The sequence below is a fragment of the Mustela lutreola genome, chromosome 6, assembly GCF_030435805.1.
Source record: "Mustela lutreola isolate mMusLut2 chromosome 6, mMusLut2.pri, whole genome shotgun sequence".
Classification (NCBI taxonomy): domain Eukaryota; kingdom Metazoa; phylum Chordata; class Mammalia; order Carnivora; family Mustelidae; genus Mustela; species Mustela lutreola.
The window spans coordinates 79435531-79458084 of NC_081295.1; the positions used below are offsets into that span (position 1 = coordinate 79435531).

The following is a 22554-nucleotide window of genomic DNA, read 5'->3' on the forward strand; positions in this document are numbered from 1 at the left end:
CTTTTGCCTGGGTGGCTTTAACTTCTGCCCTTAGAGATTCTATGTTGTCACTAATGGTTTTCTCCAACCTAGCCATTGCCTGGATAATTGTTACCCTGAATTCCCTTTCCAACATACTGTTGATGTCCGTATCCAATAGTTTTGTTGGAGAGGGCACAGTCTTTGAATTTTTCCTCTGTTGGGCGTTCCTCCTCCTGGTCATTTTGGTGAGAGGTACTTGAGGGAATGTATAGCTGAATATACCAACCACAATTCAGGCAAGGTGCAGGCTTTGGAGCAACTGGAAGTCACCACTAAAAAGAATGAAAAAAGAAAAAAAGAGATAAAGAGAGAAAATGAAAAAAGGAGAGAAGGGGAAAAAAAAAAAAAAAGAAACAACCGAGAAAACCCAGCCAGAATTATCCCCAAAGGTAAGATTTAAAAGGTATATAAACAAAAATGGACAAACAAAAAGACTAACAAAAGTAAATGACAGAAAAAAAAAAAAAAACAACAGTCAAATGAACCCCAAGAACAAGATTTATGTAATAACAGGACAAAAACAAATACACAGAAACACTGACAGAAGAAAGATATGGGAGTGTGGTTATAAATTCTCGATGTCAGTTAGAAAGGTTATTTTGGTTCTTCCTGGGTGCATCTTGATATCTTTGTTAAAGGACTTAACTTTCTAGAGATAAAGGGAGATTAAAACTGGTTTAGAGAGTTAGTATTGAATAGTGAAAAAGAATTACCTTGAAGCTTATATCTATATATTAAAAAAAAAAAAAGCAAAAAGAAAGAAGAAAAACACAGTTATATGTATGAAAAAAGTTCAAATTAAAAGGTTATTATGGAATATGTTGTATTAAACCTCTAGTTTTAATGGTAAGTAGGTTAAAGAAATTAAAAGAACAAGAACTTTACACCAGTTAGAATGGCCAAAATTAACAAGACAGGAAACAATATGTGTTGAAGGGGATGTGGAGAAAGGGGAACCCTCTTACACTGTTGTTGGGAATGCAAGTTGGTGCAGCCTCTTTGGAGAACAGTGTGGAGATTCCTCAAGAAATTAAAAATAGAACTTCCCTATGACCCTGCCATTGCACTTCTGGGTATTTACCCCAAAGATACAGATGTAGTGAAAATAAGGGCCATCTGTACCCCAATGTTTATAGCAGCAATGGCCACGGTCGCCCAACTATGGAAAGAACCAAGATGCCCTTCAGCGGATGAATGGATAAGGAAAATGTGGTCCATATATACTATGGAGTATTATGCCTCCATCAGAAAGGATGAATACCCAACTTTTGTAGCAACATAGACGGCACTGGAAGAGATTATGCTGAGTGAAATCAGTCAAGCAGAGGGTCAATTATCATATGGTTTCAGTTATTTGTGGAGCATAACAAATAACATGGAGGACATGGGGAGATGGAGAGGAGAAGGGTGTTGAGGGAAATTGGAAGGGGAGGTGAACCATGAGAGACTATGGACTCTGAAAAACAATCTGAGGGGTTTGAAGTGGCGGGGGGGGTGGGTGGTTGGGGTAATAGGTGGTGGGTATTATAGAGGGCCCAGATTGCATGGAGCACTGGGTGTGGTGAAAAAATAATGAATACTGTTATGCTGAAAATAATTAATTTTTTTTAAAAAGAACAAGAATTGTGAGAATGAATTTAAAAAATGTATTTATGTGGGGTTCCTGGGTGGCTCAGTGGGTTAAAGCCTCTGCCTTCTGCTCAGATCATGATCCCAGGGACCTGGGATTGAGCCCGGCATCTGGCTCTCTGCTCAGCAGGGAGCCTGCTTACTCCTCTCTGCCTGCTTCTCTGCCTACTTGTGATCTCTGTCTGTCAAATAAATAAATAAAATCTTTAAAAAAATGTATTTATGAAATATACAGGTTTTAGTGCAATATCAGGAGCTTAATATATTGTTTTCCCCTGATGTTGTGGTTTTACAGTTTTATGGGAACCCTCTGGTGGTTGTCCTCTCATTCTTTTGGCTTGCCTTCTGGGGGAGGGGCCTGCCTCGTTGTTTTTCAGTCAGTCTTGTTTAGGTTGAGTAGTCCTGCCCCCTATCTAGGGTCTGGGTTCTGTGGAAACTGGTTTCTCAGGCTTTTGTTCTCTGGAGGCTTTTGTTTTTTTGGCGGCTTTTTGTGGCTTTTTGGAGGTTTAGTGGAAAGCAAACTGCACCCAGCCTCTGTCTCAGAGAAGCCTTAGTCTGCTCCCCTCTGGGTGGTCCAGAACACACAGACTTCCCCTCTGCAAACTCCACTGAGCTGTGCAACCTCCCAGAGGTGCTGTGTGTCCACAGCCACTGTCTCAGGGGTCACCCTAAGTGCCCACTTGTCTCTGCACATTCATGCCTCTAAAACTGCAAGATAGTGGTCCACGGAGCTCGCTTCCAGTGGCTGCCTTTGCCAGGACTGCTGTCTGGGGACCAGGCCTATGCTGCTGGGTGTGCTCAGTCACCCAGGTCACAGAAGGCTGCCGTCCCTGAGGGATGCCGACTAGAGATTGTGCTAAGTTCCTTCAGGCAGAGACTGGGAGTGTCCAGACCCTCAGCCAGTCCTAGAGATCATCAACTAGTGCCTGCACAGAGCTCTCTCAGGAACAGGCAGGGAGTGGGTCAGACCCGGGTTGCGCAGAGCGTAAAAGGGTGTGGTTCTAGAGAGTGCCCACCAGACTGCCTTATACGTGGGAGCAAATGCACCCAGCCGAGCAGTGGTGCAAGCAGTTCACAGCCAGGGGCTTAGGGACCAGGATCTGGAGGCTCCGCTGTACTCTCTCTGGCATGGGTGGTAATGTGCAGTGGCCATCCTGGGTCTGTGGGCTTAGGCCTATGCCTGTGACCACCCGATTCCACCATTTTCTGCTTAAGATCTTTTATCTTTTTGAGTCTTTCAACCTTTCAGTCTTTTTAAGTCTCTCTGAGTGCTTTCAACCAAACTCCAAGTTAATACTAGTCCCCAACCACATGGCACTTTCCTGTTGGGGTATTACTTTCCAATGGGTCACTTCTGGTGGCTCCCTCCCCCTTATTCTTATCCTCCAGTATCAGTCCAAGCATTCCCACTCTGCTTTACCTCTCCACTGGTTTTTTCTGCCCCGTAGAGATCCAGAAGTGTATAATCCTACATCTCAGGCTGATTTCATGGGTGTTCAGAGTGTTCCGGTAGATATTTAGCTCACTGTAGGGGACTGGTTGAAACTGGGTCTCCTACTTCTCTGCCATCTTGCCCCTTCTCAAGATTTATTTATTTTAGAGAGAGTGTGCACATGTACTGGGGAGAGGCAATGGGAGAGGGAGAGAAAATCTCAAGCAGACTCCCTGCTGAGAGTGAAGCTCAGCATGGGGCTTTATCTCATGACTCCAAGATCGTGATCTGAGCTGAAACCAAGATTCCGACATTCATCTGACTGAGCCACCCAGTCATTTCATTGTTAACTCTTAATTAAATGTCTGGAAAATTTTCCTTGGGGAGCTATCTGGTCATGGACTTTTTTGTCGGCAGATTTTTTATTACTGATTCAGTTTCTTTGCTGGTTATGGGTCTGTTCAAATTTTCTATTTCTGTTTCAGTTTTGGTAATTTGTATGTTTCTGGGAATTTGTCCATTTCTTCCAGATTGCCCAATTTTCTAGGCATTTAATTTTTCATAATATTCTCTTTTTAAAATTTTTATTATTTTTTATATTTTTAAAAATTTTAAAAGATTTTTATTTATTTATTTGACAGAGAGAGAGATCACAACTAGACAGAGCAGCAGGCAGAGAAAGGGGGAGTAGGCTCCCTGCTGAACAGAGAGACCGATGCTGGGCTCGATCCCAGTACCCTGAGATCATGACCTGATCTGGAGGTGGAGGCTTAACCCACTGAACCACCCAGGTGCCCCTATAATATTCTCTTAATAATTGTTTTCTGTGGTGTTGGTTATGAGTTCTCCTTTGTGATTTTATTTATTGGGTTTTTTTCTCTTTTCTTTTACATAAGTTCACTCTGAAAAATGAGTTTTTTCATTCCATCATCAGAGGTTCATCAATTTTATTATTTCTTTTGAAGAACAACCTCTTAGTTTCATTGATCTTTTCTACTGTTTTTGTTTGTTTGTTTCTATTTTGTTTATTCCTGTTCTAATCATTATTTCCCTTCTTGTGCTGGCTTTAGGCTTTATTTGCTGTTTCTTTTCTAGCTCCTTTAGGTACAATGTTAGGTTGTGTATTTGAGACTTTCCTTACTTTTTGAAGTAGACTTATATTGTTATATACTTCCCCGTTAGGTCTGTCTTTGCTGTATCGCAAGGTTCTGGATTGTCATGTTTTCATCTGTATTTTTTAATTTCTTTTTTAATTTCCTGGTTAAAACATTCATTCTTTAATGGGATGTTCCTTAACCTCCATGTCTTTGTGGTTTTTCCAAATTTTTTCTTGTGGTCAACTTCACATTTTATAGCATTGTGGCTAGAAAGGATTCATATCAATCTTTTTTTTTCTTTTTTTTGCTAAGGCCTGATTTGTGACTCTGTATGTGGTCTATTTTGGAGAATGTTCCATGTGTACTGGAAAAGAATGTATTCTGTTGCTTTAGATTGAAATGTTTTGAATATGTATGTTAAGTCAATCTGGTCCAGTATGTCATTTGAAGCCATTATTTCCTTGTTGATTTTCTGCTTAGATGGTCTATTCATTGCTGAAGTGGGGTATTAAAGTCTCCTACTATTACTGTTTCTTTATGTTTGTCATTAGTTGATTTATATATTTGGGTACTCCCAGTTTGGGGACATAAATTTTTACGGTTATTAGATCTTTTGGCTTGATAGACCCCTTTACTATGATATAGTGCCCTTCTTCATCTGTTGTTACAGTCTTTGGTTTAAAAATCTAGTTTGTCTGATATAATTATGGCTACTCTGACTTTCTTTTGATGTCCATTAGTGTGATAGATATTTCTTCATCCCCTCACTTTCAATCTAGAGGTATCTTTAGCTCTAAAATGAATCTCTTATTAGGCAACATGCAGATGGATCTTGTTTTGTTTTTCTTTGTTTGTTTGTTTTGTGTTTTTTTTTTATCCATTCTGATATGCTGTGTCTTCTGATGATCCATTCTGATATGCTTTGTTACATTTACATTGATTATTGATAGATATACATTTAGTGCCATTGTAATACCTGTAAATTTGTTGTTTCTGTATATTTTCTTTTCTTTCGGGCCTTTTTGCTTTTTGTTTTTCTTTCCCTCTCAAAGAATCCCCTTTAATATTTCTTGGGAGGCTGATTTAGTGTTCATGAGCTCTTTTAGTTTTTGTTTATCTGGGAAACTCTACCTCTCCTTTGATTCTGAGTGACAGCCTTGCTAGATAAAATATTCTTTGCTGCAGATTTTCCCCATTCAGCACACTGAATATATCATGCCACTTTCTTCTGACTTGTCAGATTTCTGTGGAGTGGTCCACTTGAACCTGATTTGTCTTTGTAGATTAGTGATTTCTATTCCTTTGCTGCCTTCAGGATTCTTCCTTTATCTGTGTATGTTGCAAATTTTACTACATATATCTTGATGTTGGCAGGCTTTTGTTGATTCTGATTGGAGTTCTCTGTGCCTCCTTGATTTGGGTGTCTGTTTCTTTCCCCAGATTTAGGGTAGTTTTCAGCTATAATTTGCTCAAATAAACCTGCCTCCTTTTCCTTTTTACTTCTCTTACTCTTCTGGGACTCCTATGATATGTTTGTTATTATGCTTTATGTAACCACTGAATTCCCTAAGGCTACATTTATGATCCAATATTATTCTTTACCACTTCTCTTCAGGTTCATTATTTTCCATAATCCTGTCTTCTATATCACTTAATCATTCTTCTGCTTCTTCCATATTTGTGTTCATTACATCCACTTTGTTTAATCTTGCTTATTGCACTTTTTATTTCAGCTTGACTCATTTTTAGGTCTTTTATATTTGTAGTAAGGGTTTCTCTCTCTCTCTCTTTTTTTTTTCTGTGCATTCCCCAAGCCCAGCTGGTATCCTTATGACTGTTGTTTTAAATTCTGGTTCAGGCATATTATTTATACTTATTTTGATTAGCTCCCTGCCCATGACCTCTTCTTGTTCTTTGTTTTGGGATGAATTCCTCCATCTTGGTATTTTGACCTCCATCTGTCATTTGCATGTTAGAAAAGCTGTGCCTGGTCTTATTTCCACTAGATCTAAAGGTTTGTTTCACTCTATTATTAGTGGACTTGGTACATGCAGGATGTTTGTGGTGGTCTTCTGGGGGAGGGGCCTGTCGTTGCTCTGGCTCTCAATTATACTTGCTCTATTGAAAAGGCACTTGCAGGGCCCAGCGGGCAGGGTGTGGTGTAAGCTGCTCAAACCTCAACTGTGTATACTGTGCCCCTTGCTGAAGTCCTTCTATGCTGATGGGAGGGGTGAAAAATGGTATCAGCCTGCTCTTGTTTCTAGATGGGGGAGTTCATGCACCACTATTCGGGAAGCCCTCACAGGAGAGCAGACAATCTCCTCTTTGTCTACCTGTGTCCAAGCCAGCAGCGGCTCCTGTGTTTTATCTCAGGCTTGCAGCTGGGTTTTCAAAGCTCCAAATTTTAGGAACCTGGCACTGATCAGCTGGGGAGAGGATCTGTGGCTAGTACTGGTTTGTCCCAGAAAAGCAGTTGCACAACAGTGTAGGGGTTTGGAGTTTATGGTAAAGTGTAGCAAAAAGCCCACATCCAGATTAGCTGCCTTTAGCAGCATCTCTGCTCATATGCTAATGAACAGGGCAGCTAAATGGCACTTAAGGCTGTGCTCTTTTGTCTCGTGAGACAGTGTCACCTCTCCCAAATGTACATCAAGAAGGGTAACTCTCTCCCAACATGACTCAGGGGATCCTCAGAGCATGCCATCAACTCCAGGGCCTCTAACATGCTTCTCTACAGGAGCACTGCTGTGCCCCCCAGGTTTATCTTGGCAGTGGTATGGACTTCTAAAACTTCAGATTTTTGGCTTCACTGTTTATAAAAACTTGGGAGAATCAGCCCCTCTTAGTTTCCCACTCAGTATTTTTGGGAAGGTGTTTTTGTGCAGTCCCCTGTGTGCTGCTTTCTCTCTGTCTTGCTCTGTCCTCTCTTTCATCTCTTCATGATCACGGCTCTCTCCTCTCTGCAGCACCCACAATTATTTTCTTCCCCAAATCACATCACCACACCTCCTACCTTCCACAGTGTGGCCTCTTTTCTCCCTCTAGTTGTGCAGTCTATTCTCTCAGTCCCCAGATTGATTTCCTTGGTGTTCAGAATGACTTGATAATTATCTAGCTGTGTTTGAGGGATGAAGGAAGCCTAAGGTCTTCCTACTATTCCACGATTTTAACTCTTTTGCCATTGTTGACTCTTAAAGGCATCTACCAAACATTTTTTTCCCCCCTATGGATGCTATTGAATAGGTAAAACATGAAATTGTGTCAAAATTCAAAAACAGTAAAAGATATTTACTGAGAAATATGTACCTCTCCAGTTACTCAGATCTCCTTCCCTTCCTGAAAGCTAACAATTCTTCTTCTTCTTCTTCTTTTTTTTTTTTTAACTAACAATTCTTAACAATTATTTTGTCCTTGGAGAGTCTGTTTAAAAACATATATGTATTTAGGGACACCTGGGTGACTCAGTCAATTAAGCATCTGACTCTTAATTTTGTCTCAGGTCATGATCTTAGAGTCATGGGATGCAGCCACACATTGGTTCAAAGCTTAATATTCTTTCTCCCTCTCCCTCTGCCCAAACACCTGTTATTGTACACATACTCTCTCTCTCTCTTAAAATAAATAAAATCTTAAAAAAAAAAAACCCTCCAAATACATATTTGTGTATATTCAGATTGTATATTTCACTTTTGTTCAAATGCTACAGCTATATACAATGTTTTGTGCCTCTCTTTCTTCACTTAACATGCTTTGAAGATAATTCTTTTTTTAAACATATATAGTTGCTTTGTTCTAATATCTGCATAGTATAACACTATAAAATCTACTCCAAACATTTGAACTTTGTGCTGTGAATGGATGCTTAAAATTTTTTATTTGCTCTTATGACCACTCTTATAAGTATGACTTTATGCTCATGTTTGAATATAACTCTAAGATAAATAAGGAAATGCAAGATTACAAAGTTGGTTTCTTCTTGGACCTCCTGGCATTTCCTCAAATGCCACCTTCCAGAGAAATTTTCCCTAACCACTTAATCTATCATAACCACCTCGTGTTGCCTTCACATCATTTTTTTAATATACTTTTTTATCACAGAATTTTTAAATATATAAAAAGTAGAAAGAGCGATGATATAATGAAAGTTTCATGTATCTTACTTATTTTTATCAATTATCAGTATTTTCCAATCTTGTTTTATCTCTCTTCTGCTCCCATATACACATTTTTTTCATAAGTATTTTAAAGCAAATTCCAGATATGTCATTTTACCTGTGAAAATTCAGTATGGGGAAGAGAAAAGATGACAGAGGAATAGGTTACCTTATTTCAACCAGTCCCCTGAATTGAGCTGGATATATACCAGACCACCCACGAAATCTGCCTTACATGTAAGAAGATATATCAGGATCTCTACAAACAGAATATCTCCAGTGGTTGGTCTGGAGGTATGAAGCAGGGAACTGTGATTCTGTGGGCAGATATCAGAAGATAAATGGAAGGGGAAGGAAGCCTCCATGATCTTGCACCAGGAAAGCAAAAGCCTCTGACACTGTGGACCAGGCACAGACTGTCAGACTGGTAGTAGTGGGGAAAGGACTTTAGGGCACCCTCTAGACTGAGAAAACCTGGAGCACACATGTAAACTGCAGGCAGCTTGTGATTTTAGAACCACAAAGAAAAAAGGAGTGCCAGGCCCTGGGAGCTGGGAGTGCTGCTCCCAGGACACACAACCCAGGGTGCTGCAGTTTGTAGCAGCACAGACAGAAACAAAGGCAGTGTGGCCTTGAGGGCTCTCTGGAAAACAGACTGGGATCTCTCTGTTTTGAGACAGAAGTTTGGATATGGTCGCTTCTGCTCTGACTCTTGGAAGAGATGGACAAAGCTGCCAGGGAAGGCCACCAGAGGGAAAGAGCCCCTGAAAACTGGTTTTCACTGAGCTAGCTCATCCCCCTACACGGGGGAAGGGCAGCTCACACCCAAACAGGGTTGCCTGGGTAACAAGCATGACAGGCCCCTCCCCCAGAAGACAGACTGGAAGAACAAGAGGCTGACAACCTTAAGGTCCCTATAAAACCGATGCATCTTGATTGGGTTGTGGTCAGTAATTTGGACTCTGTACATTCCCTCAACCACCCCTCAACAGAATGACTAAGAGGAGGAATCCCCAACAGTGGAAGGATTCAGAGACTGTGGCTTCTGTCACAGACCTAATGGATACAGACATAACCAAGATGTCAGAAATAGACTTCAGACTAATAAGTATCAACATGATATCTAGGCTTGAGAAAAATATTAATGACAATATGGGATCTCTAAGAGCAGAAATGAGATCTAATCAGGCTGAAGTTAAAAATGCTATGAATGAAATGCAGTCTAAACTGGATACTCTGACTGCCAGGGTAAGTGAGGCAGAAGAATGAATTAGTGAGCTAGAGGATAAGATGGTAGAAGAGAGGGAAACTGAAGCAGCATGGGAGAAACAAATTAAAACCCAAGGAATCAAACTGAGAGGGATTAGTGACTCAATTAAATGTTCCAATATCAGAATTATTGGGACCCCCGAGGGGGTGGAGAGAGAGAAAGGTCTAGAAGACATATTTGAGCAAATCATAGCTGAGAACTTCCCTAATCTGGGGAATGAAACAAGCATTTGTGTGCAAGAGGCAGGGAGGACCCTCCTAAGATCAATGAGATGAGACTGACGTCATGGCATATAATAGTACAATGTGCAAATCTTAGATCCAAAGACACAATCTTGAAAGTGGGGAGAGGGGGGAGATTTCTCTTTTCTTTTCTTTTCTCTCTTTTCTTTTAAGTAATTTATTTGAGATAGAGCAAGAGTGAGAGAAAGAGAACACAAGAAGGGGGAGTAGCAGAGGGAGAGGGAGAAGCAAGCTCTCCACTGAGGAGGGAGACTGACATGGTGCTTGGTTCTAGGACTACAGGATCTTAACCTGAGCTGAAGGCAGATGCTTAACTGACTGAGCCACTTAGGCACCCCAGGAGATTTCTTATGCACAGAGGGAGGAGTATCAGAATAACATCAGACTTGTCCACAGAGACCTAGCAAGCCAGAAAAGGCTAGTAAGACATATTCAGGATACTAGGTGAGAAAAACATGCAGCTAATGATACTTTATCCAGCAAGGCTGTCATTCAGAATGGGTGGAGAGAAAAGGAGGTTCCAAGACCAGCAGAAACTTAAAGAATATGTGACCACCAAGCTGTCCCTGCAAGAAATGTTAAGGGGTGGGTTCTATAAAAGGAGAAAGATCCCAAGAGTGATATAGAATAGAAATTTACAGAGACAATCTGTAGAAAAAAGAATTTCCCCGGCAACAGGATGACAGTAAAATTGTATCTTTCAATAATCACTCTTAACATGAGTGGCCTAAATGCTCCCATGAAACAGCACAGGGTTGCAGATTGGATAAAAAGATATGACCCATCTATATGCTGTCTATAAGAGATTCATTTTAAATTTAAAGATACGTCCTGACTGAAAGTGAAGGGATGTAGAACCATTTCTCATGCCAGTAGACCTCAAAAGAAAGCTGGGGTAGCAATTCTCATATCAGACAAATTAGATTTTAAGCTAAAGACTGCAGTTAGAGCCACAGAAGGACACTTTATCATTGTTAAAGGGTCTATCCAACAAGAGAATCTAACAATTGTAAATATCTATGCCCCCAACATGGGAGCAGCCAACTACATAAACCAACTTTTATCCAAAATAAAGAGACCTATTGATAATAATACATTAATAGTAGGAAACCTCAAGACTCCACTCTCAACAACAGATAGATTATCTAAGCAGAAAATCAACAAAGAAACAAGAGCTTTGTTTGAATGACACATTGGACCAGATGGACCTCATAGACATATACAGAACATTCCACCCTAAAAAAACAGAATAGTCATTCTTCAGGAGTGCACATAAAACTTTCTCCAGAATAGACCACCTGCATGGTCACAAATCAGGTCTCAAGCAATACCAAGAGATTGAGACTATTCCCTGCATATTCACAGACCACAGTTCTTTGAAACTGAAACTCAATTACAAGAAAAAGTTTGGAGCAAATTCAAACACTTGGAAGCTAAAGACCATCCTGCTTAAGAATGTTGAAATCGGAGAAGAACTTAAACAATTCATGGAAGCAATTCATGGAAACCAATGAAAATGAAACATTGGTCTAAAACCTGTGGGATACTGCAAAGGCAGTCCTTAAGGGGAAATACATAGTCATCCAAGCCTCACTTAAAAAAAAAAAAACAGAAAATCCAGAATACACAAATTAACTTTACACTTTAAAGAACTAGAGTAATGGGATGCCTGGGTGGCTCAGCTGGTTAAGCTACTGCCTTCAGCTCAGGTCATGATCCCAGGGTCCTGGGATTGAGTCCCACATCAGGCTCCTTGCTCAGTGGGGAGCCTGCCTCTCTATTTGCCTCTGCCTGGTTGTGCGCATGCTTGCTTGCTTCTCTCTCTTTCTCTCTCTGACAAATAAAATCTTAAAAAAAACAAAAAAAAACAAAACAAAACAAAAAAAAAACCCTAGAGTAAGAACAACAAATAAAGCCTAAGCCATGCAGGAGAAGGGAAATAAGATTAGAACAGGGATCATTGAATTAGAAACCAGAAATACAGTAGAACAAATGAAACTAGAAGCTAGTTCTTTGAAAGAATTAATAAGTCAATAAACCACTGATCAGACTTATCCAAAAGAAAAGAGAAGGACCCAAATTAATAGAATTATGAATGAAGGGGGAGAGATCACGACTAACACCAAGGAAATAAAAACAGTTATCAGAAATTATTTTCAACAGCTATATGCCAATAAGTTAAACAAACAAAGAAATGGATACGTTCCTGGAAACCTATAAACTGCCAAGACTGAAACAGGAAGAAATTGACAACCTGAATAGACCAATAACCAGTAAAAAGATTGAAAAACTTTCCAAAAAACAAAAGTCCAAGACCTGATGATTTCCCTGGGGAATTCTACCAAACATTCAAAGAGGAAGTAATACTTCTTCTCCTGAAGGTATTTCAAAAAATAGAAGGAAAACTTCCATACTCTTTCTGAGGCCAGCATTACCTTGATCCCCAAACCAGGCAAAGACCCCATCAAAAAGGAGAATTTCAGATCAATATCCCTGATGAATATGGATGCCAAGATTCTCAACAAGATCCTAGCTAATATGGTCCAACAGTACATTAATAGGATTATCCACCATGACCAGGTGAAATTGAATCTTGGGATGCAAGGGTGGTTCAAAATTGCAAATCAATCAATGTGATAGGACAAATCAATAAGAGAAGAGAGAAGTACCACATGGTCCTCTCAATTGATGCAGAAAAAGCCTTTGATGAAATACAGCATCATTTTCTGATTAAAACTCTTCATAGTATAGGGATAGAGGGAGCATTCTTCAATTTCATAAAATCCACCTATGAACAACCCTCAATGAATATCATTCTCAATGGGTAAAAGCTGACAGCCTTTTCCTCAAGATCAGGAACACAGCAAGAATGCCCACTCTAGCCATTACTGTTCAACATAATTCTAGAAGTCCTAGCAATAGCAATCAGACAACAATAAGAAATTAAAAGTATCAAATTGGCAAAGAAGAAGTCAAACTCTCTCTCTTCGAAGATGACATGATTCCTTATGTGGAAAATCCAAAAGACTTAACCCCCAATTCACTAGAACTCCTAAAACAATAATGTGGCAGGATACAAAACTAATGCACAGAAATCAGTTGCACAGAAATCAGTTGCACAGACTTTATGTAACTGTAGAAAGAGAAATTAAAGAATCGATTCCATTTACAGTAGCTCCAAAAACCATAAGATACCTGGGAATAAACCTATCCAAAGAGCTAATGGAGGTATACCTTAAGAACTACAGAACACTCCTGAAAGGAATCAAAGAAGACAAAAAAGATGGGAAAACTTTCAATGTTCATGGATCAGAGGAATAAGTATTGTTAAAAAGTCTGTGCTACCCAAAGCAGTTTATACTTTCAACACCATCGCCATCAAAATACCAAAGGCATTTTTCAAGGTGTAGGAACAAACAATCCTAAAATTTGTATGGAACTAGAAAAGACCCTGAACTGCCAAGGAATATTGAAAAAGAAAAACAAAGCTGGGGGCATCCTGTTGCCTGATTTGAAGCTATGTTACAAAGCTGTGATCACCAAGACAGCATGGTACTGGCAGAAAAACAGACATATGGACTAATGGAACAGAGAGACCAGATAGGGACTCTCAACTCTTTGACAAAACAGAGGAAAATATCCAAGGGAAAAAGACAGCCTGTCCCATAAATGGTGGTGGGAACATTGGTTGGCTGTATACAGAAAAATGAAATGCAATCATTCTCTTAAACCATACACAAACATAAAACTCAAAATGGATGAAAGACCTTGGTGTGAGACAGGCATCCATCAGAATCCTAGAGAAGAACATAGGCAATAAACTCTTCGACATTGGCCACAGCAACTTCTTTGAAGACACATCTCCAAAGACAAGTGAAACAAAAGTGGAAATGAACTTTTTGGGTTTCCTCAAGATAAAAAGCCTCTGCACAGCAAAGGAAACAGTCAACAAAACTAAAGAGGCAACCCATGGAATGGGAGAAGATATTTGCAAGTGACACTACAGAAGAGGGCTGGTATCCAATATCTATAAGGAACTTCTCAAATTGCACACCTAAAAAAACCCAAATAACCTGCTCAAAAAATGGACAGAAGACATGAACAGACACTTCTCCAGAGAAGACTTGTAAATGGTTAACAGACACATGCAAAGATGTTCATCATCATTAGCCATCAGGGAAATGCAAATCAAAACCACATTGAGATACCACCTTGCACCAGTAAGAATGGCAAAAATTGACAAGGCAAGAAACAACAAATGTTGGAGAGGTTCTGGAGAAAGGGGAACCCTCTTACACTATAGGTTCAAATGCAAGTTGGTACAGTCCCTTTGGAAAACAGTGTGAATGTTCCTCAAAAAATTAAAAATAGAGCTCCCCTATGACCCAGCAATTGCACTACTGCGTATTTACCCCAAAGAATCAGACATAGTACAAAGAAAGGGCACATGCACCCCAATGTTCATAGCAGCAATGTCTGCAATAGCCAAACTGTGGAAGGAGCCAAGATACTTCAGTGGATGAATGGATAAAGAATATGTGATACATATATACAATGGAATATTATTCAGCCATCAGGAAGGATGGATACCCAACATTTGCATCAACATGGATGGAACTAGAGGAGATTTGCTGAGTGAAATAAGTCAAAGAGAGAAAGATAATTATCATATGGTAAGGAATAGCATGGAGGACATTAGGAGAAAGAAGGGAAAACTGAGGGGAGGGGGATAGGAGAGAAGACCCATGGAAGACTATGGACTTCATGAAACAAACTGAGGATTTTAGAGGGGAAGGTGGTGGCACGATAGGTTAACCCATTGATGGATATTAAGGAGGGCACGTATTGCGTGGAGCACTGGGTGGTATATGCAAGCAATGAATCATGGAACACTACAGCCAAAACTAATGATGTACTGTATGGTGACTAACATAATAATTTTAAAAAGAAAATTCAGTGTGTATCTCTAACGTATAAGACATGTTTATAAAAAACAAAAAAAAAAATTACCATTTTGTCATTGTTATAGCTAACTTAACACCATATTCCTGATCTCCTCTAGTACCTATCCCATATTTTCCTGTGCGACTCAAAAATGCACTTTACAGTTTTTGCTTGAATCACAGTCAGAACCAAATCTTCACATTTGCTTAATATTTTGCTATTAGGGGTGCCTGGGTGGCTCAGTGGTTGAAGCCTCTGCCTTCGGCTCAGGTCGTGATCTCAGGGTCCTGGGATCAAGGCCTGCATTGCTCTGCTCAGCCCGGAGCCTGCTTCCCCCACTCTCTCTGCCTGGCTACTTGTGGTCTCTCTCTCTCTCTCTCTCTTTCTCTGTCAAATAAATAAAATCTTTTAAAAATATATTTTGCTTTTAACTTATAAGTTACCTTACCTGTTTTTCACAATTTTTTCCCCTAAAGAAATGTTATATGAGATGTGATTTTTCAAATTCTGGATTTGGTTGACTGTTTCCTCCTTGAGATCATCTTTTAAAATATTTCTGTGATTTTTGTATTTCTTGTAAACTGATAGTGTAATGTATAGTAATTGGTTAATTTCAGGTTCAGTTTTTTTGGCAAAAATATTTCACAGATTGTTCAGTATATGTCCTCTTTCATCACAATAGGAGCCACATGATTTCCACCTGTCTCTCTTACCACTATTGAGAGACAGGTAGAAATCATGCATGTTTAGGGAGAGATCAGTGTGTTTTGGTGCTCTCAGCTTTATTGGAAAATTATAAAGTTAGCCATTGATGTTTCACCTGGTGAACATTTCCTGGTTTGGTAGCAAATGCTTCTGTTATTCCTTATGTAATTAATTGCTGATAAAAAATGGTGACAATTTGCAGTTTTTATGGATTTGCTAATGTTCAGTTTTCAAATTAGCTGTTGAGAATGTGCTATTCCTGGATTTAGATACTTTTTTAAGAAAAACTGGACTAGAAGTTACCCACAGTCTTTAAATAATATTCCGATGAGAAAAACTTTTGAAGTATGTTAATAATCTAACTGATTGCAAATCTATTTGAAGTAATTGTGATCTTTGTCATAAAGTTTGTGTTCTCATGTGTAGGTATTATTTTGAGACACCAAGAAAGCTTTTAGAATATATTTTATAAAATCTGTTTTTTATTGTTCTTTTTTATATAGGTTATTAAGTGTGGTATGCTGTGATCTAGACACTCTTCTTCTACTAGAGGCTCAGTATCAAGTATCTGAAGTGTTACTAAATGCTCAAGAAGAAAATATCTTAGAGACCTCTGAAAGTCATAGGTAAAAACAAAAAAGAAAAACAAAAAAACTGTTAAGACAATATTATTAACAATAGTTTTCTTTATAGATTCTCTGTTAAGGCAGTGGTTTTGTATATGTAGTTTCATGTTTTTCCCCTATCTGAATTCAATATATTTAAAAAACTGAGTAAAAAGCAATGAAAATACAAATGTCACCATTCGGAAGATTATGATAGGTGTTTGTTTGGAGGATTGAACGGTACTGCTTTCTGAGTTTTTGTTTCATTTAGCATTTTTTTTAAAGACCTGATTTTATTGATGGTTCCATGAAGTTCTATCACCTTTAAATTCAGGCTGGAGTGTAAGTTGACTCACTAAACAAAATGTTTGATTTATTGTCCATTACAGAGTTACTCTTTACCCCATTCTCTTAATTATGTTAGTTCACATTCATAATTTCTGATTATTGCAAAACAAGGTTATGGTAATATCTTGATTTTTTTTTTCTATTTTACTTGTCATTACCTCAGTTTGGCTGACATTTATTGAATACACATTCAATATCTGGTACTGTTTTCATGTCTGTATTTAAAAAAAAAAATGTTCTTCCATTCTAGCTCAATTTTAGAAGAATATAGAAGCCCAGGAACATTACTGGATTCTCTAGATTTGATACAGAAGGGTGATATTAACAGCTGCAGGAAGTGTGGAATGTGCTCAAAAGCAACATTTAGATTTTGAATTTAAGGCACTGGGTCTAGAACCCAACAAAACCTTTCCTAAAAAAGTGAAAAAGTCATTGTGGAAATAATGTAGATCTTAATTCCATTTCTTTAAATGTGGTAACATTTCACAAGAAAATATTATTTTATAGTATCATTTATCTCATTTTAGTAGTTATATCTCCATCAGTTTTTTGCTTTCTGACAAAGAAAGCTGTAAGATAAGGAGAATTTAGCCCTTTCTAAGTGATACATTGTTAATCATTTTCTAAACTTTTCTATAGAAAATTTTATTTTTTCTTTATATTCCACTGATTTGATTTTGGAATTAAATCATATTCAATTAAGATAATAAAATTGATATGTTTATTTTTCAGGAATTTCATAATTGATGGCTTATCAGTAGAGAGAAATCATGTTCTTGTTAGAATAAATTTTATTGGTGGACCCATGGAACGAATTTTGCCTCCAAGGGCACTAGAGAAGGTGAGTAGGGTAAAGAGGAATCTTTGTTAGTAGAGAAGCTGTAGGATACAAGTAAACACTTTGAAATGAAGTAGTATTCTTTGTGATGCAGGATAGGCTATTATTTCATTAAAAAGTTGTCATTTTTCTGTGTGATGTTTACTTTTGATGTCTTTGTTATTCATGATACCTAATTTTTATTAGTGAATGTATTTTTTGTATTTAATTAGCAATATTGAGTACTTCTCCTTCCATCAATATTCATAGACATTGGCTTTCTCTTGAAGGGGCTTTTTTTTTTTTTTAAATTAAGTGCATTTTTGCTCTGTTAGCCTGGGAAAGATGAGATAGAAATAATTGACAATATGAGATAAACAGTTTAGTTTTTTGAATTTGCTTCCTATTTCAATATAGGAAATACAGGTTTCTTCTGAAGACTTTAATTTCTCTTTCATGGAAAAAAAATAATTAGGCTGTCATTATCAGTCCTAGTTGCTAAAACAAGTTACCATGTATTACATTTCATTTTAGTTATTATCCTTTGGAGAATTGAATTATAATTGTCACATAGCTTTTGGTTAGTTAGGCTACAATTCTCATGCCTATGAAACAATAGCCACTTTAGTGTTTCAGAAAGCCTTAAAATTCAGTATTTAATAATATTTCCTGAAGTCATTTGTTTTCTTTTTTAGGGTGATGATCCATATCCTTGGCCCATGTTTTCTTCATATCCTTTACCAGACTGCTATCTCTCAGAAGTTACAAGAAATGCTGATCTAAAACAAGGTGAGATATTTACCATCAACTGCCATGTTATTTTAGTGCTTTTATGGTTATAATTTGAAAAAAAGAAAAAGTATCGTTATGGGAGATTAATACTATTTCTCATACAGCTTGTGTATGTGGATACATTTATGCTTATTTCTATGTAAATTTCTTACTAAATTATTTGTATGCTACTGAATAATTCTTATCAGAACCTTTTTTGGTTTAAACAAAGGAATTATGATTATTGATGAGTTCTGGATACATAGGACTTTTTTCAGCAGAGTAATATTTTTTGGTATCTGCGTGCCATACATTAGTTCTGTGTCCTCAAGACTGGTCTATTTATATAAATTATATAAATATAAAAAAAGTTCAGGTGTCTGCCTTAGAGGAGTTCATGAACTTTTGGAGAATACATACAATTAAATAATTGTATGATAGTGCAGTATGATAGAAACTGAATAGTTATATGTGTAGCCTGCTAGGACACCTTCCAAAGAAATCAGTGTTTAATGCAAGGCATGAAATATGTGTTTTTTGGGTAATATAAGAGCATTTTTGACTGAGAAAAACAGCAGAGAGGATTGAAAGGAGCAAATTATATTCAGAGAACTGTGAGTAGTTCAGGATGTTTGAGATTTGGTGTCAGGGCAAGAGAAACCAGAGGTAAGACAGCTGGTAATCCAAGTTCAACCATAAGGCCAGTGTAGCTGAAGACTATTGTGAGAGCAATGAAAATTCCAGCCATTTTTAGATTAGAGAATTCCAAGATGAAATATGAAGATATATGATCAAACTACTCATTAATTTGAGAAGTTAAATCTTATGTCAATGTGATCTTCAATATTCTTGAAGTTGTGCTAGAAAAAAAGATTCATTTAACATAGGTTGATATTTTATGGAGTGATTGTTGAAAAAAATGGTTTTCATGTGTCTTCCACTTTTCCCTAAATTTACTTGCTTTCAAATAATTAAGAGAAGCCATTCATTGATATGTATTGTTTTTATTTCTATCCAGTGTTCGAGATATATATTACCTTTTTCAAAGATGCATAGAAACAAAAATTGTGTTTTGTTGCTTTGTTTTTTCATTTCTGTCTACTTAGAGTTTAGGAAAAGAGAAAGAAAGAACATAAGGGAGCTTTTTGAATTTTTTTTTTTAAGATTTTATTTATTTGAGAGAGAGAGCATGAGAACATGAGCAGGGGAAGAGACAGAGGGAGAGAGAGAGAAGCAGACCCCTTGCTGAGCAGGGATTACCAACATCGTTCTCTCATCCCAGGACCCCAGGATCATGACCTAAGCTGAAGACAGACGTTTAACTGGCTGAGCCACCCAAGTGTCCCTAAAGTTTTTAATATTTGTCTTTATAATGCACTAAACATTTTTTCTTTGTTTTCTTCTTGTGCAACCTAAACTATTGATTTCAGAGATGTGTGAGTGGTAGGAAGTATTTTTCAATAAGAAACTCTTGAGAGAATACCAGTTTGAACACTTTTCCCCACTGACTCACATCTTTCAGTGAACCCAAGCCTTTCTCAGTCACTCCCATGCTTTCCTATCCTTTCAGTCTTCTTAATGCCTTTATATTTTGTTGTTGTAGATTTCATCATTTATTTTCCCTTCCCTAATTACCAGGTGCTTCACTAGGCATTGGAGATAAAATGTGCATTAAGACATGGCCCATTCTTGGTACCCCAGCTCTTTTCCTGATCTTTTCCTTATTTCAATGAAGCATTATTATCTTTGCTAAATTTCACTTGGTAACAAATACTAATTTTTTTAACAAGTTCATTTTCAATTTCATTATGTGACTGTCAAATTTGATAATTTGGTTTTTCAGAATAGTTCAATTTAAAAAAATGTCCCTTATATTTTTAAACAGAACAAGGAAGACAAAGATAAGAAAAATAAGGTTAAATGGACACTTCCCTGAAAGAAGATGTATCATCAATTCCTAGGAAGTGGTGCTCAAAGGAATAAAATTTTACTCCTTGCTCTACTCTTGTGAGTGATTTAGAAAAGGGAGTAATAATAATATCTCTGACTAGCCCAAATGATAACTGCAGAATGGTCATTAACTGCAAGTGGGCCCATTGTACTGCCAGGCAGTCATACACAGTGTCCCTGGGTCCACATTCTCCCATTCTCCTAGGTGACCATTTTAAAATCTCTCTCATCAAACCTTCACTTTATCCCTGTCCATCCTATCCAATGATAATTTTGTTTTCTAGATTACGGAAGAAATAGCAAAGAAAAACTCTTCCACGTGCTCCTGATAAACACCAACTCAGCTGAATCTGTTGCAATTTTGGGTTTTCGTTACTATGAATAAACTGCCAATGTTAACTTACAAAGGCTAGCTTCTCCATCCATGTACTACATTCCATCTTCTCAAGGATACTGCTTCTAGCAGTTCTCCATTTTCCTTATTGCTCTTTTTTTGTTGGGGGAGTGGTGGGGATGGGTCTCCATTGTGACTCTTTGTGAACCAAAAACCTGTTATTAATTCTTCCATATTTAAAATATCTTCCTTTGAATCTACTCTTAAATCTGTCAATTTTTTTTTCTTTTATGCAAAATTCTTTGAAGGAATTTGTGTAATCTTGGTATTCCAGTAACTCCTTCTGCTCTCTCTTGAATCCACAAAGCTAATTAGGTTTTCACCCCTATCATCACACTGTGATTAAATGTACTGTGTAGATCAGTCCTCATCCTGCTAGACTTAACATTATTATTCAACATGTTCACTCCTTCCCTTTTTTTCCCAACACTTTCTTCACTTGGGTTCTAGAAAATGCATGATGGGATTTTCCTCTGGTGTTTCTGGCAAATTCTTTTGTCTAATCTTTGTTTGATTTTTTTTTCTTTTTTTTAAATTTATTTTTTAATTTATTTTCAGCATAACAGTATTCATTATTTTTGCACCACACCCAGTGCTCCATGCAATCCGTGCCCTCTATAATACCCACAACCTGGTACCCCAACCTCCCACCCTCCGCCCCTTCAAAACCCTCAGATTGTTTATCAGAGTCCATAGTCTCTCATGGTTCACCTCCCCTTCCAATTATCCCCAACTCCTTTCTCCTCTCTAACTCCCCATGTCGCTCACTTCAAATAAGTGAAACCATATGATAATTGACTCTCTCTGCTTGACTGATTTCACTCAGCATAATCTCTTCCAATCCCGTCCATGTTGCTACAAAAGTTGGGTATTCGTCCTTTCTGATGGAGGCATAATACTCCATAGTGTATATGGACCACATCTTCCTTATCCATTCGTCCATTGAAGGGCATCTTGGTTCTTTCCACAGTTTGGCGACTGTGGCCATTGCTGCTATAAACATTGGGGTACAGGTTGCACCAACTTGCATTCCCACCAACAGTGTAAGAGGGTTCTCCTTTCTCCACATCCCCTCCAACACATGTTGTTTTCTGTCTTGCTAATTTTGGCCATTCTAACTGGTGTAAGGTGATATCTCAATGTAGTTTTAATTTGAATCTCCCTCAGGGCTAGTGATGATGAACATTTTTTCATTGTCTGATAGCCATTTGTATGTCTTCATTGGAGAAGTGTCTGTTCATATCTTCTGCCCATTTTTTGATATGATTGTCTGTTTTGTGTGTATTGAGTTTGAGGAGTTCATTATAGATCCTGATATCAACCTTTTGTCTGTACTGTCATTTGCAAATATCTTCTTCCATTCCGTGGGTTGCCTCTTTGTTTTGTTGACTGTTTCCTTTGCTGTGCAGAAGCTTTTGATTTTGATGAAGTCCCAAAAGTTTATTTTCACTTTTGTTTCCTTTGCCTTTGGAGACATATCTTGAAAGAAGTTGCTGTGGCTGATATCGAAGAGATTACTGCCTATGTTCTCCTCTAGGATTCTGATGGATTCCTGTCTCACATTGAGGTCTTTTATCCATTTTGAGTTTATCTTTGTGAATGGTGTAAGAGAATGGTCGAGTTTCATTCTTTTACATATAGCCGTCCAGTTTTCCCAGCACCATTTATTGAAGAGACTGTCTTTTTTCCACTATATATTTTTTCCCGTTTTGTCAAAGATTATTTGCCCATTGAGTTGAGGGTCCATATCTGGGATTTCTGCTCTGTTCCATTGGTCTATGTGTCTGTTTTTATGCCAGTACCATGTAGTCTTGGTGATCACAGCTTTGTAGTAAAGCTTGAAATCAGAAGGAAAACTTCCAGACTCTTTCTATGAAGCCAGCATTACCCTGATCCCCAAATCAGGCAAAGACCCTACCAAAATTTCAGACCAATATCACTGATGAATATGGATGCTAAGATTCTCAATAAGATCCTAGCAAATAGGATCCAACAGCACATTAAAAAGATTATCCACCATGACCAGGTGGGATTCATCCCTGGGCTACAAGGATGGTTCAACATTCGCAAATCAATCAATGTGATAGAACAAATTAATTTGAGAAGAGAGAAGAACCACATGGTCCTCTCAATTGATGCAAAAAAAGCATTTGACAAAATCCAGCATCTGTTCCT

At 37.9% G+C, this 22554-nt stretch overlaps 1 protein-coding gene across 5 annotated transcripts in view; it reads left to right on the plus strand.

The window, feature by feature from the left end:
• Positions 1-22554, plus strand: part of TBC1D32 (TBC1 domain family member 32) — a 248840-nt gene that overhangs the window by 152030 nt on the left and 74256 nt on the right. For all 5 annotated transcript variants that reach the window (XM_059177703.1, XM_059177706.1, XM_059177704.1 and 2 more), the window contains 3 exons: positions 15998-16120; positions 17180-17288; positions 17960-18053. In XM_059177703.1, coding sequence (XP_059033686.1) covers positions 15998-16120; positions 17180-17288; positions 17960-18053 — 326 coding nt within the window. The remainder of the gene's footprint in view (positions 1-15997; positions 16121-17179; positions 17289-17959; positions 18054-22554) is intronic.